The sequence below is a fragment of the Chroicocephalus ridibundus genome, chromosome 7 (assembly GCF_963924245.1).
Source record: "Chroicocephalus ridibundus chromosome 7, bChrRid1.1, whole genome shotgun sequence".
In the NCBI taxonomy this organism is placed as follows: Eukaryota; Metazoa; Chordata; class Aves; order Charadriiformes; family Laridae; genus Chroicocephalus; species Chroicocephalus ridibundus.
Genome location: NC_086290.1, coordinates 33,137,938 through 33,152,929, shown reverse-complemented (window position 1 = coordinate 33,152,929; position 14,992 = coordinate 33,137,938). Strand labels below are relative to the sequence as shown.

General features: G+C 50.2%; 1 protein-coding gene across 4 annotated transcripts in view; it reads right to left on the bottom strand.

Annotated features, from left to right (window-relative positions):
* Positions 1 to 13,353, bottom strand: part of SATB2 (SATB homeobox 2) — a 139,578-nt gene extending 126,225 nt beyond the window's left edge. Inside the window, exons 1-2 of one of the 4 annotated variants that reach the window (XM_063341882.1) lie at positions 12,437 to 13,353; positions 8,569 to 8,787 (exon numbers count right to left, since the gene is read on the bottom strand). In XM_063341882.1, the coding sequence (XP_063197952.1) occupies positions 8,569 to 8,737 (169 nt within the window). In that variant the 5' untranslated portion in view covers positions 8,738 to 8,787; positions 12,437 to 13,353. Of the gene's footprint in view, positions 1 to 8,568; positions 8,788 to 8,996; positions 9,186 to 9,310; positions 11,297 to 12,436 lie in introns of those variants that run through there. The other 3 variants (XM_063341878.1, XM_063341879.1, XM_063341881.1) reach the window with 3 other exon arrangements.
* Positions 13,354 to 14,992: the final 1,639 nt, after the last annotated feature.

The following is a 14,992-nucleotide window of genomic DNA, read 5'->3' as shown; positions in this document are numbered from 1 at the left end:
CACTCAAAATAATAAGGCTGGAAATTGCGCACATCTAATTTTAATATATAAATAATGGAAATGCATATAAACCAAAATATGCTCAAAATATGAATTTATATTGCTCTCGAAAAATAGTCTGGTTATAGTTTTGAAAATTATATGCTTCATTTCCAATATATGCCTGTCAGCTGAATTTATGACAAAACACTCTCTGTGAGTTTAGATTACCAGGATGGTAAATACTTCTATGTGAGTTTCCTCACTTATGTGAAGTTTCTGTCCAAATGCAGACAAAGTCAGCAACTTTTAGAGAGTGAAGTGTTGGCTATACACAAGTAAAGACAGACTAATCCAGCCGCTTCCCAACATTATACAAATAGAATAGAACATCTGAGAGCGAGAGAGAGAAAGTAACCTTATGGCTGTATGCAGCTATACAAATCACGGGGTTTGATACAAGAAACTCCCCTCGCGACATTTCTTGCCAGATTTAGTACTTTTGAAAAGATCTGCTGTCAATAGAGCGTCTTTTCATCTCAGCATGTGTCTTTGAGGAACAAATAAGGAAGGAGCATATTTAAGTGGGAGACATTTCTACTGCACTCTGAAAATGCAGTGGGCGTATGGTTATCTCAAGAGATGCCGCAGCTTCATATAAAATATAGTCTGACAGGTTATTTTTATTAATCTTTTTCTAAGCTTTTTTACCTTGCTGACATTGCTACTAACAAGGCACAGTTGTGCTCAGACTGTTTAATATTGCATGTCCGTCTGATACAAGGACATCAGCTAGAGCAAAATGACTGACAATTTTTACTATTAGCCAGGTAATTCTCTATTTAGAAAACAAGTCATATGCCTAAAGTCTTATCTAGAGCTATCTGTCTCTTTTTGTCAAGTTCTTTCTGTTCCCTTCACACAGCTTCTACAAATGATGACAATCTATCTTTTTCCTAACATTGCTGCATGTAACATCAATAATCATTCAGCATTTGCCAGGAAATTTAAAATATCTCTTGAGTTCAGATACAAGATCTCTACCCTAACATGAGGCTTACGGAACGAGCAATGCAGGGCTCACACTCCATCTTTTAAGCAATCCTGTAAATGTTTTCTGTAGCTTTATTCCAAGTAGCAAAGTCTCCTGGAAAGAGGTTTTATGTAAGTCCTCAGATATTAGCAACATCAATGTTCACATCTTTAAAAATCAGAGTAAAATCACACTTTAAAAAGAAAAAAAGAATAACCTCCTAAACATTGTTTATAAGGGTTTCACAATGTCAGCAGCCTTAAATTGCTAATAGACAAATGCTGACATCTTGGTATATTTATACATCTTCAGGAGATACCAGCAGAGCTAGTGCAGGTATTTAAAAAGAAAAAACAACTTAAAATACTAGTTTATGTTTTTTCTAAAGTTCTCTAAAATAAAGGGAATAAAATTGGAAATATGAAATCATTTTCCCTTATTAATACTTGGATGGATGCAAATGAAGACAGGGGACAAAGTACACACAGCAGCTGCAATACCTGTTTTTGTACAAAGTGTAGGAACTCTGGGAAAAAATAATTCCTAACTATAGAACTGTGACTATATAGACAACATGACTTGCTGTCTGAGAACATAACACACATTAAAGCAGTTCAACACTTGTGAATGGCCACAAGAGCCTCATCTAGACGGGCTAACAATTCCCCCCGAATTCAACGGCAAAGCGTATTTTCTCTCTTTCGTACCACTAATCAACGTAAACTCATTTGTATGTAACCCCACGCCAGAGACGTCGCTGATGAGCATTCTGCAACAAGTACAAAGCTTGTTGGAGGGCAATTTTATTTTTTTTTTTAGTATGGCTAGAGGCTAAAAGACATTTCTCAGAAGCCATCAAATACTCAGCTGCCTTTTGTCTGTTGTGACTATTTCTTACATCTGCGTCAGCGACACAGATGTGGGGACCAGCATCGTGGGGACCAACGCGTCTGGCCCAGGACATTTCATGCAGTACGAACCAATTACCACAAGACAATTTTTGCAAAGCCAGAAAGGGCATCGGTTCCTCGTTCAACACACTGGGCTGGCTTCAAAACCACTCTGAGCTTCAGAAGGGGAGCAGGCTTGTTCGGTAGTTACAGAATCCGAATCAGGCACAGGTTATCTTGAACAAACCCCCATCGTATCAATTCAAAGGGACTCGGTAATACTTTATACCTTGAAAAACTGGGCCTTTAATCCTAAAACACAGCAGTAGTTAGTAATTTAACTAAATTATGATGAGGGATTGTAATTAAAGGCCTAACTTATCTATGCCTTGCAATTTGGGATACGAAATAAAATCTTCCTAAGTTTTACAGATTTTTGGTTATTTTGAAAAGTTTAAAAATAAGATTTAAAAGCAGGTTGGGGACTGCTCAATCACAAAAATAAGAATTTTCCTAAACAGGTCACACAGCTGTTTGGCGAATATAAATACATGACTGCAGTAAAACTGTCTTCATTTTACAACATCATAGATGCCATATTGTATTACCATCTTCTGTGTTAACGCGAGTGACAAAAAATCTTACTGGTCCAAGTACTTTACTTAAGCTCCAAGTCACCATTGTGGCCCTTCTCCTCCCCGTTCCGCACAGACAGCTTTAAGGAAAACAGCAATAATGGGAAGTAACTGCAAAAATAAATATTCAGACTAGCATCTCCATGAAGAGTATTAAACTCAAATACTTCTAAAGGTATTTCAAAGTAACTGATACCATCTGAAAGTCTGTGCTACAAACCAGAAATTTTAAATATGACATAGTTGTCTGTTGAAATGACGACTTGATTACAATTACGTTATGCCGGTTTTTTTCTACTTCTAAATCTAGATAAAATATTTGGTACAGTAAAATAATTTAAGTAGAATATACAGACTCACAAAAATCAAGTATTTAGGAAAGGAAATAATTGCTTATTCATAACAATAAAAGCTTAATACTTCTTTTTCTTCCTTCGATGTTGGAATCCTTCATCTAAATGCTGAGAAATATGTCATTATTTAATTTCTTGAAAATACGTTTCCTCACTGGCATCTTTATAGTTTTTAATATAATTTTGCCATGTTCTTCAGGCAGAAAAACAATTCTGGGGAGTCACTGACAGAATCACCTTAACAGGAGTTTTCAAGCAATCGCCCTATAAATAATTGACAGTAAATCTACTCTGTTCTATCCTAGTCAAACTAAGAAAAGGCAGGACCCAATTTAAGAAGGGGAGGGGGAGAATTAACACAGACTTTTTCAAAGATGTTGCTTTCTTTTCCTCCCCTTTGATTCACGATAAGAATAACAGCATCTAGTTAACTAACGTGGCCGTGGTATGGGGTGGGGAGGAAGCGGGGAGATGACTCGAAACACTTAGGAACTGTTGTGGGGGAAAAAATAAAATCTTACTACAGCTCATCTCAAATCTTGAATTCAAAATTATCGGTGGCTTTCCGCAGATGCAACTTAGAGTCCCAAAATTACTCTAAACATCAAATTATGCCTAGGTCACCGAATGGGTGGATACCCTGTATTCTGTTTAATGTGTATGTTCAATTGCACGTATATTTTAACCAACTGTGTCTTTATTTTAATAACAGACCAAGTAGTGAAAACACATAAAGAAAGACTATTTTTCTACCTCAGCAAAAATGCAGCTGATACACTACTTGACCCTCCAGGAGTGACGGCTCTGTTTATTCTATTTACATGACATAATCTGATTGGAAAAGGGGGGTGGGGGTGGAAATCAGCAAAAAGACCAGAAACTCATTTTTAACCATCGGTCATGAAAAAGAAATCACTGTCTTGCTTTTCTTACTGTTCCTGTTAAATTAGAGGTCTCCTCCTCATCATGTATCAGAAACGTGTTAAATCCAAGCATTTACATTTCCTCACAATCCCCACTGAATTATATTGAAGTTCAAGGCAACATTTTCCAACTATTCTGCAACAGAAAAAAAACATAAAATGTATTCACGTACTGACGGTTCCTGAACTAACAGGGATTTGCGACTTCCATGCTTCTGTATCTCGATGCGTTTAATTCTTTCAAATAGCTACGTACTTCTTCCAGGCAGCAGGAAGATATTCTTCATCTAGGATCTAGGCAGGAAGACTATCTAAAACCTAACCTTTCACTTTATTCAATTCGTAAGGACAAAGGAAACATGCTTCCTTACTCCACTCAGGATGCCATTTAGAGCTTAATATTAACTAACTGTTTAGAGCAGAGGAGCAAATTTGATCAAGCTGTACTCCTCTGTCTGCATAGGAGTGGATTTTCTGTCCACTAAAGTACTTTAAATCCTTGTAAAAGATGTAAGAGGTAGCACAAACTCTGTGACATTTTTGCAGAAATATTTAGAATGGGTTTTGACAAACAGCTCTTTACCCATCCTCGGCCGGCATTTCTGTTGCCCCAGACGTACGTTAAAACAGATTTCTAACTACACACCTAAGCAGACAAGACCATGAGATATCAGAACTTTACGGGGCTTACAGCAATTAGCAGCAGCGCTTCGAAGAGTCACTGCATCCACATTTCTGGTACATCCGACTTTGTACGAGCACGGTAACCACAGCTACTGATTAACATTCCGATCATACAATTTAGTTTGAATTGTCTGAAAGTTTTCTCCTCCATTAATATTCTGTAAATTAAATCACACATTTTAACAGTTAAAAGAATAAGAACATATCACTATCAGACTGCATCAAACTAATCTAACCAGTAAAACTTTTGCAATCATTTCCTGCCCAAAATTTGAATGTGTGTCTTGGCTATATTTTGGTTCTACGTTTTTATTTCAGCAAAACCAAACTTCAAAACAGCTCATTCTGCATACTGGCATTTTAAGTTGCATTCAGAGGCTTTGAATGCTTATTTTCTATGCTCTTCAAAATCAATGCATACATATATATGTGCACATCCACTCATACACAAACAGGTTCATGAATTGCAATCAACAATTTTGTAAATATAAGTTTTCTAGCCATTAATCATCCTTTTTTTTTTTTTAATCCTTATGGAGTGAATTACTAACTGAGAGGAGACGCCAATTCTAGTAAGTGAATGTTACCCAACAGGGATATAAAGCTGTCAACACCATAGTGCTCTTGCTTGCTCTAAACTCTCTCCCAGGCTTCATATGTTTTTTAAAGCGGTATTAGCCTTTTTTTTTCCCAGGGACCTTTATAAAACCTGCCTCTCCTGAACATCTGAGCACTTGCGCTTTGTTACATACAGGTTTTAAAACAGACCGGTTAGATAACTGCTGAAACATTTTAGAAAGCACTGGGTTGTCCACCAAAATTGGACTCCAACACATTGGACTGACGCTAACAACATCGTAAACAGTACAGAAACTTTTAAATTCCCTATTAAACACAACCTTTAAGACCCCGTTTATCTTTTTAGTGACCTTCACTAGTTTATTACAGCTGCTATAATGGCCCTTTGAATTAAGTACATTCAGGTTAGGAATAAAAAAAAAAGGAGAGTCATAACGCAAAATTTCTCATGAGAACAATTGATTTTCTGTCTGCACTACAAAAGCTTATTTTAAAACGCTGTTTCACTCATAAATCTAGAGAGAAAGCTAAAAACACCTACAGCACTATAATATTTCTCTACTTCTCAGGGAAGTCACTGGAAAAATAATTGTAGCAAACACCGCGATTATAAAACTTGTTACCAAAGGTCATCAGTCTCATCACAGCACCATAGTTGAGGGCTTATCGCTCTGTTCACAGGGATTAAGTTCAGAAACAGATATTATTACACCAAAAAGCCACTCGACAAGTAGGAAGGAATTTCAGCTTTTACATATCTAAGGCCCAAAATGAGACAAAAATAAGGATTGCTAGCATTTTTCTTTGCTTTCAAAACATTTAGATACACTTTATAGAATAAAACCATAAAATCAAAACTAAAATGGTCTCTACTTTCCAGTAAAGCATTTCAATTTTTTTCCCAATTGAAGTTCACATTCAATAGACATTAGCACTTCTTAAAGCTTGAAAAATAAGAATAAACTGAAAGACTGACAACCAAAGCTTTAGATGTCATTTCACTACAATTTTCAATAGTTTCCTTTTTATCAAACACTAGAAACAATACTAAAAGAGCCTTTATTAATATTTATTTGAAGAAAAGTTTTATACTAATTTGGTGGTATATTAAAAGTAAGCCTTTCCGCAAATGTCTACAGCTGCATTTCACAACTCGAGTGAAAAAATTACTAAGACCGCAGCGATCACTGCAAATACACACACTTCCAGAAATACCCAAAACGCTGCGATCTGAATTCAGAAAAAGATCACTTGGTCACACAGGTGCTTAAAGATCAAACTTGAAAAAGAGCAGAGGAAAAAAATATCTGGAAATTAGCTATGTTGATTTATCTTGAGAGCATTTCCAGGAGGAAAAAAAAATGAAATCAATTTTAAACAGCACCATTATCTTATTAAAAAAATCTGCCTTAACTGATTTAGTATTGAGTATTATAGAACCTAGGTAAGTATTCAGACAAGAATAATTTTCTTCTTGCTTTCAGTATCAATAAGGAGTAATGAATAAACTTTAATATGAATAGCCTAAAACCAAAAGAGATTGAGACTGTTTAAAGAACGCCAGCTAAGGGAAAAAAAAAAATTACTCGTGCATTTCCTATTCCCCCACACTTTTACACTGCGGTCTACACCAACTTTATAAATGAGCTGAAGAGTAATGAATGAAAATGTAAGCTCTTAAAAGTTTGCTTTCAGAAATGAGAGTCCTTGTCTTAAGTGGAAGAAACCTTCCATAACTTGACAGGCCAGAATCAAGCTGAACAACCGATATTACTATAAAAGCCGGTGAATTTCCCTTGGCTAACACGGCTGGAATTAGAAAGCAATGTATATATTCCAAAACATTTTAAAACATTCCTTTAAAGTATATTTCTATAACTGCCCCAAGGAAAAACATTTTAGCTCCAGTTCTAACATTCTTTTTCAAATCAAGCAACTATAATGCCTCAGTCTCGAGAAAGGCATCCAAAACTACATATATTATTTTTTATATGATTAACTAGTTCATTTTTTAAATTATTCAACAAATTATTTCTCAACCAATTTGTCAGTGGAATAGCACTACAAGTCTCTCACTGCAAAGCTGTTTCTTCTTTTTCCATACATTAGAAGAACACGGAGAAGAGGTTTAAAAACCAGGCATACAGTCATCCAAGAAACATTAAAAAATGTTGAGATCTCTTACCCTTCATTAGGTATATAAATGAATCCTACGTTTTTAAAATAAAATAAAATCTGCAGCCCCTTAGCAAACTTCAATTAGGAAGCCTATTGAGCCAAAGAGTTCTAAAACAAGCATCTAATGGTAAAATTGCTAAATAAACCCCACGTAATAGAGAGTCATGTGACAATCGTATCAAAGTATCTCTTGAACTGTCATTTACACAAACTCTTTGTCTATAAACAACTACATTTGTGTGTTACCACTCTGCACATTTTAAAACACAAATACAGAGAGGTGTTTTTTTAAAAAAGGTAACCTTACTTGTGGCCTGTCCTGCATTATTTTGCTTACAACATCTGGCTAATCCCAAGACTTTGAAATATATTTTTCCTAACACCAGGCTGCACGGTGTTCAACGTGACAGCATCAGAGTTAAGATGAAAAGAAGAGGTATTTAGGAGAAGTGACTGGAAAGTTTAACTCCTTGGAAGAAAAGGGGGGGGGGAGTAAGCAACGACGCGTGTCGCTTAAACATACTCCAAACACAAAATTGACCAGCAACTAGGCAGCAAAGTACGTATAAGAGTTAAAGTATTCTAGAGAATTGCAGGAATGCTGCAAAAACTAACACTCGATAATCGTGCAGGAAGAGATGAACCTTGCACGCGTTTTGCCCTGTCCTCTTTTACAACTGCTACAAAATAATATTTACGGTAAGTTAAAAAAAATAAATAAAATACATCCCTGAACTCCAACATCCACGCTACCATTTTTCCCACCCCGCAGACCCCGTTCTCGGAGCTGGGACGGCGGGTGTAACACCCCTAAACTCGTGTCACCCCCACCCGGGACACCAGCCTGCAGGCGATGCCCTCCTTTGTTGGCGCTGCCCCGGCCGTGCCCTCCGGCAGCCGCCGGCCATGCGGGGCGGCGGCGGGGGTGATGCCCCGCCGGCGGCGGCGATCCGCCGGTTCTCATGCAGAAAGCGCCGAGGCCCGGCTCTCCCCCGGCCGCCCTCCAGCAGGGTTAGGCCTGGCCTTTAGCGAGCCGCCTCGCTGGAGCCCGGGCCTAGGGGTGGCCGCCTTGGGAAGGAGGCCTTTAACCGGCGAGTTCTGCGCCCCGCAGCCCTTCCACCGACCCCGCGCACCGCAGCGGTGGGGCAGCAGCCACAAGGACCTGCCGGCGCCTCGGCGCACCGTGTGCCGACCCGCCCGCCACATGCCACCCCCCGGGCACGCCGCTCCGCCCGCCCCGGCCAGAGGGGCCGCCCGGCAGGGCCAGGCCGAGCCGAGCCGGCGGTCCCGCCGTGATCGCGGCCGCATGGTTACCTCCCACGGGCTTGGTGACGGCGCCGTTGGGCCTCCCGCGGGTGCCCATGGGGCTGCCGTTCTGCTCCAGCCTGGCCACCTTCCCCGGTGGGGGCCCTTTGACATCGGGGCTGCCGCTGCCTCTGTCGGGGCTGTCCCGCAGGCAGGGGCTCTCACTCCTCCGCTCCATGCTCGGAGACGCGGCTCCCGCTGGCAGGTCGCAGTAGAAGGAGCACGGACCTAGGGGCGAGAGAAACAACGGGCGCTTCAGCGGCCGCCGGCCCGCGCCGCCGACCGGCACCGGAGACCCCGCAGCGCGTCCCCCGGGCGGCTCAGCCGGGCGAACGCCGGCCGCCCGCGATGCCGCCCCGCTCCCGCCGCCGGAGCCGGCCCCGATAAAAGTAGAGCGGTTCGGCCCCGACGGACCCGAGGCGTCCCGGCAGTCTTACCCGCACGGCCCGCGGGTCCCAACCTGCCGCGGACGGGGGCGGGCGGCGCTGCGCCCCGGTCCCCATCCCGCCGGGGAGGTTGGCCGGCCAGCCGGCAGGCAGCCAGCCCACCCACCCGCCGCAGCCAGGTGCTGCGCCCCGGGTCCGGCCTCAGCCCCGGCCCGCCCCCGGGGGCCGCGGGAAAGAAGCTGCCAGCCCGGGCGGCCCCGCTGGCACGGCCCCCCCGCGCCGGCCAGCTGTGCAGCTGCCGAGTAGCCGACGGCTGGCGAGGAAGCCTCTAGCGAGCGGCTCCCGGGAGCTGCCGCCGTACTTACTGCTTATAGCCTGTCTGTAAGTTGGCTGAGTTGGGCTCTGTCCATGGATCAGAAGTAGAGAATCCAGGGTGGAAAGTTTTCTTGTTTCCTCCTCTCACGCCGCTTTCTTCCCTTTTACTCCTTCCCCCCACCCCCAGGCCCCCTCCTTGCCCTCCTCCGGGGGTGCCGAGGCGGCGGGGCCGGGCCGGCTGCCCGCGGCGGCAGGGGCCAAGAGCCCCGTCCCGGAGGGTCCCGGGTGGCGAGCGGAGCGGGGAGGTCGGGGCGAGGGGGCGGGGAGCCGCGGGGCCGCCGGCTGCGGCGCGGAGGAGAGGGGAGAGGGAGCCGACTTCTCCCACCTTCAGCGGAGAAAATCAAAACCGGGGGGGAGACGGGAGGGTAGGGAGAAGAAGAGGAGGGAGCGCCGCTCTCCCGGGCTCCGCGGCGGCGGCGGGTGCCTGGCGGCGCGGGGAAGCGGCGGCGGCGGCCCCCGGTGTGTCACTTTCAATCGCTCCCTCCTCTGCCAGCGACAGCAGCGGCAGGAGGGACTCGCCACAGAGAGCGGAGAAACGGTTATTAGTTGCGTTGAGTCATCGAGGCAGAGTGAGTCCTTTTTGGGGTTGTCCTTGGTTTCGGGTTTGGTGTGTGTGTGCGCGCCCGTGTGTGTGTGTGTGTGTCTGCCTGTCTGTCTGCGCGGCGTTCCCGTCCCAGGGCTGTGCATCCCAAACATCGCCACCCCTCCTCGCCTCCCGACACCCCTCCCCCTGCCCGCCCCCCCGCAAAAATCAAGTCTCGGTGCTATCTCGGGATCGGGCGCAGACGGGCGCGCAGCAGCCCACCTCCTCCCGGCCCGGCCGGCCCCGCTGCGCGCAGAGGTGGGAGGCAGAGCCCCACCTGGCAGGAAATTAAACACCAATAAATAAATAATACATCTCGCACACGAGAAGCGAGCGCGGTGCCGCACTGTGAGAGAGAGGGAGGAAGAGAGAATGGGAGAAGGGCGGGCTAGGTGGGGAAGGGGAAGCGCGGTAGGACGACGCGGTGGTGACAGGAGGGACCCAGGGCAGAAGGGCGCAAGGACAGGGGCAGTCGGGCTGGGGGAGGGTCGAGGGGGAAGGAGAAGAGGAGGAGCCGGGAGAAGAAGGGGAGGGTGGGGGATAGAGGAGAAGCCGGAGTTAGGGAGACCGGACCGACCGGGGAGGAGCAAAGCAGCCACCGGCATCCAGTCCAGGCGCCCGGGTCGATCCGATGCAGCCGGTGCGGCCTCGCCGCCTCCTGCCACCCGGACTCTCCCCCACCCCGGAGAGCCGAGCGGCGGCAGGGACCCTCCCGCGGCCTCTGCTCGCCGGGGCGAGGCGGCAGTAACTTTTCGCGGTGCGGCGGGGGCTGCCGTCCCGAGGACCTGTCGCGCTTCCTCCGGGGCTCCGAGAGCGGGCGAGCGGCCCGGCCCCAGGTAGAGCCCCGCCGCCACCGCCCTCCTCTCCGCGCCCGGCTCCAGGCAGTTACTGGGCTGGCCCTGAATAATTGATGGCGGGGGCCGGGAGGAGGTGAGAAGCGGGCAGGGAAGCGCTGCTGCTGCCGCCGCTAAATTATTTAATAGCAGAGCTCCGGGTAGGGCATGACAGCGCTGGCTAAGTGCAGCCAGCGAGGGGAGAAAGCTCCGGCGGGGAAGTCGCAGCGGGGCGGGATCGGGCCCCCTCGCCGGTCCCGCCGAGGCCAGCGGTCGCCCGGCAATCAGTCGCCTCTCCTCCGGGGTGCAAGGTGCACCCGCGCCGCTCCCCGGGGCCGCCGGCGGCGGAGCGGGCGCGTCCCCCCGTGTGTTCCCCCCCGCCCTCGGCGGGGTCGTGCCCGGCGGCGCGCCCCTAGGGCTCGCAGCGCCCCCTGCCCGGCCTGGGGGGCGCCGGGGAATGAACCGGCGGCCCCGCGTCGCCGAGCCCTCCCCGCCCGCCCCGGCGGCGGAACGAGCTTCGCGTTAAGGTGGACCGAGGAAATCCGCTCCGGTGCGGCGGGGGGGGAGGGCGGCGGACGGGCGGCGGGGGAGGAGAAGGGGGGCGGCGGGCACAAGGTGCCCGCCGCCCTCCTTCTCCTCCCCCGCCGCCCGTCCGCCGCTGGCTCCCTGCAGGGTTCCGCCCTCCCCGCCGTGCCCCCTTAAGAGCTCTGCCTTTTACGGTGGCGCCGGAGGGTCAAAAAAAAAAGGGGGCTACGGGGGGGAGGGGGCTCCCCCCCGCCCCGGGCACGGCGGGAGCATCGCCACCGCCGGGCAGCCCCGGCGGTAGGTTTCCGTCCGCCCCGTAAACGCCCGAGGAAGGTAGGGTGGGCAGCGGCTGCAGCCCCAAGCCCGCACGCAGCCGTCCGGGTGCGGTGAGCCCCGCCGGTGCTGCCCCGGGATTTGGAGAAGGGGAACGGCAGGTCGTGTCTCCCCCCGCTCCACCCCGCGGAAGCTCGGCCGCCGCTGCCCCCGTCCTTCCCTCCGAGCGGCAGTGACAGCCCGCCGAGCGCTCGGGTCTCCCGGTGGGCTCAGGGCCGCCCTTGGAAGCGGCGCCGGGAGAAGCAGCGGATCCCCGGGCAGGGTAAGAGAAATAATCGCTTCGCTCCACATCCGACCCCCGGGCCGGCCCCGAAAAGCAGCGCCGAGTGCGGCTTCCCCCGCCTCTGCCGAAGGACTCGTGTCTCTCCCCTCCTCGGAAGGAGCAGGGGGACCCGCTGCCGAAATCTGGAAGGGGTGCCAGCCTTGCGCCGGGACAGCGCGCCGTGAACGGGTGTGGGAGCCGGGTCCCACGGCCGGCTGAAGTTTAGGGGTGTCAGAAAAGATGCGGGGGGCAGCGGAAGGCCGGGGGAGCTGGGGCCGCCGCAGAGCCGGGGCTCCGGGAGCTGTCGGAGGAGCGAGCGCCGGTGCCGGGAACGCGCAGGCTGCGGAGGAGGAGAGAGCGCAGCGGCCGCCGCCAGCCAGGTCTCCCGCCGTCCCTTCCAGAAAGGAGTCTCAAAGTTTGGAGAACTCTCGTTTTTCTTTTTAAATAACCCGATCTAACTTTTCTCCCCCCCTTCCCCCCACCCCCCCCCAAAATCTGGTAAAGTTCAGCAGCAGCTCTTACACGGAAGTTAACATTTTCCACCAGCTATCGAAATAATTGAATAACGTTTTATTCTTACCTTTGATGTCGAACTACGAATTCCCGCGGATCAATGGCCAGAAAGTTAGAAGAATTGGTGATTTAGGACTTCAGTACTTCTGGAAAAAAAAAATGCCAATGGTTTAGCCAGGATCTTCCCTGTCTGATTCGTTACTATTATTATATCTGATGATGTGGATGGATGGAGAGATTCAATCCAAGCCCATTAATGAGCTATTTTATAAACACCACCGTCTGAAGATCTTCATTTACATTTTGTCAGTGATCCTTTCCTTAACAGTGGAGACGTGTGGCGACAGCGCGATTACAGGACTTTAGTAAAGCTCCTATAAGAGTACGACTGGCTTGTTAATCGATTAATATTTTATTAAGTGTAAATATTTTATAAAGTTTTTAGGAAAACTATCGATTCTAAATTATTAAACTAGTCAGAAGGGCATTTGAATAATGCATACAATTAAATACATTTAAATATATATGTAGCGATTCCTTTATTTGCAATGAATCCCCTGCACCTTTCTCTCGCGTTTGTTTTTTTCCCCACCGGCAGCTGGTTTCTCATTTGCGCGTTCACTGGAATATCAGGATCGCCAAATACGTGTTTATTCCTGTATTTAAAAACGGAACGTTTACAGAAAATACTCTTTTAACTTTTAAATCTCGAGCGGTAATCATTTGAAAATTTCGACGCGGAAGCAAAGGGGCTTGTTAGTAAAACTGAAGGGAAACCAAACCGAGTGCAAATAAATTTTGCTGGTTGGTAACTTCTGTTTTGTAAACACCATTTAATTTAGGCACATTTTATGATACACGATGCTTATTTTTCTTCGACATATTTTTCCCAATAAAAGCCTTTTCTTTCTGTTTCAAATTACAAATGCCTTTTTTTTTCCCCCCAGTGCATGATTTTCACATGTTGTCCTTATTTCCACTGGAAAAAAGGGGGATTATTTCCCATTGCTTTCCCCCATCCGTCCTCAATCTCGCTATAAAAAGAACTGTTTTGGGGTGGGTTTTTTTGTATTATTATTATTAATAATAATAACCTCTTTTTCTTTTTCTAATACGAACTCCAGTACGAGAATTTTCTGTTCTCGCACTCCGGTGAGAGCAGGAGTGGGCGCGCTCCGAGTCCTCAGCGCTCCCCGTTACTGAAGTTTATGGACGCCTCAAGTGGTTGATTGCCAAAAATTTTTTGAACAAAACAACCGAACAAAAACACCTCCTTCGAAAGGTTTGGTTTTCATTAACTACCGCTTTTAAAGCCAAAACGCATGGAAGCGATCGCTGCTCCGTGCCTGCGCAGGCTTCAGAAGCGGACGGCTGCAGCTGGGGCTGCCCGTGAGCTGCTGCGGCTCCGCCGCCCGCGATGCCGCCCCCCGGGCCGGGGCCGCCCTCGCGCCCCGCAACTGCGCCCGAAAGCCGGCCGCCGTGCCCGGCAGGATCCGACGGGCTCCTGTGCGCTCTCCTCGCCTCCTCCTTTCTCCCCTTCCGCCCAATGCCTCCCAGAGACCACGGCCTCCGCGGGACGACCCGCCTCACCGCGGCGCTCGGCCGGGGTGGACCCCCGCGACCCAGCAGAGCGCTGCGGCCCGGGCCGCGGCACACCTGGGTCCCGGGGGGCGCCGGCCCGCCGCCTGCGGGCATCGCCTAGAAGCGCGGAGGCCCGGGGCTGCCGCGACGGCACGGCGGGATGGGAGCGGGGTGGCCCTGCGGCCCCGGAGGGGCAGCGCCGAGTCCCCGCACGGGCGGCGGCCGCAGCGGGCACCGCCAGGGCGCCGGGGTATGGAAGACCAGGGCGGCTCCCGCGGGCGAGCGCTGCCGTCTCCCCCCTCCCGCTCGACCCGGGCCCCCTTCCCAGCGGCTGCCATCGCGGCGGGACCGGAGCCCGCGGCCACTCCTCGGGGCCGGGACCGGACCACCCTCCCGGACCCGTCCCAGCATCTTCCCCTTCGCACAGCGCCATCGCGCGGGCACCGGCGCCGGCGCAGCCCGAGGCGGCCGCTGCTCCCGTCGGTCCGGTGCGGCCGGGCAGGGCCAGCAGCACCTGCCGCGGGGGCCTGTCGGGACGCTCCTGCGCCTTGCGGGCTGCGCCGGCCCCGCCGCCCTCCGCTGCGCCCTCGTCCCGCCACCGCCGCTCCGCCCTGCCCTGCCGCCTCGCCCGCCGCGCCGCATGCCGTCGAGGCGCTCGCGGCGCCGCGCTCCTCGCCCTCGGCCCGGCACGGGAAATCCCGCGGCAGGCACTGCGTGGGGACGGATCTTCTGCCCGGCTGCACCTTTTTTCTCGCTTCCCCCCGCCCCCAGGGTCCGGGAAAGGCGCTGCGCAGCCGGGGAGCCGTTCCCCCGCCAGCGGCTCTGCGGAGCGGCCCCGCCATCAAGCTCTCGCCGTCGGGGAAAGCCGTCTAAACCGGCCACTGTAGGAGCCGCTCCGCGCCACCGCGATCCCTCGCGATGACGCCAGGTTTAGGAGGTGAAGCCAAAACGAAACGAAAATGGCCCTGATCCCAACGGCGAGAGGAGCCCAGCCCTGCCCGCAGGACTCCGAGGAGAGAGCTCTGGCTCCAGACGACAGTGC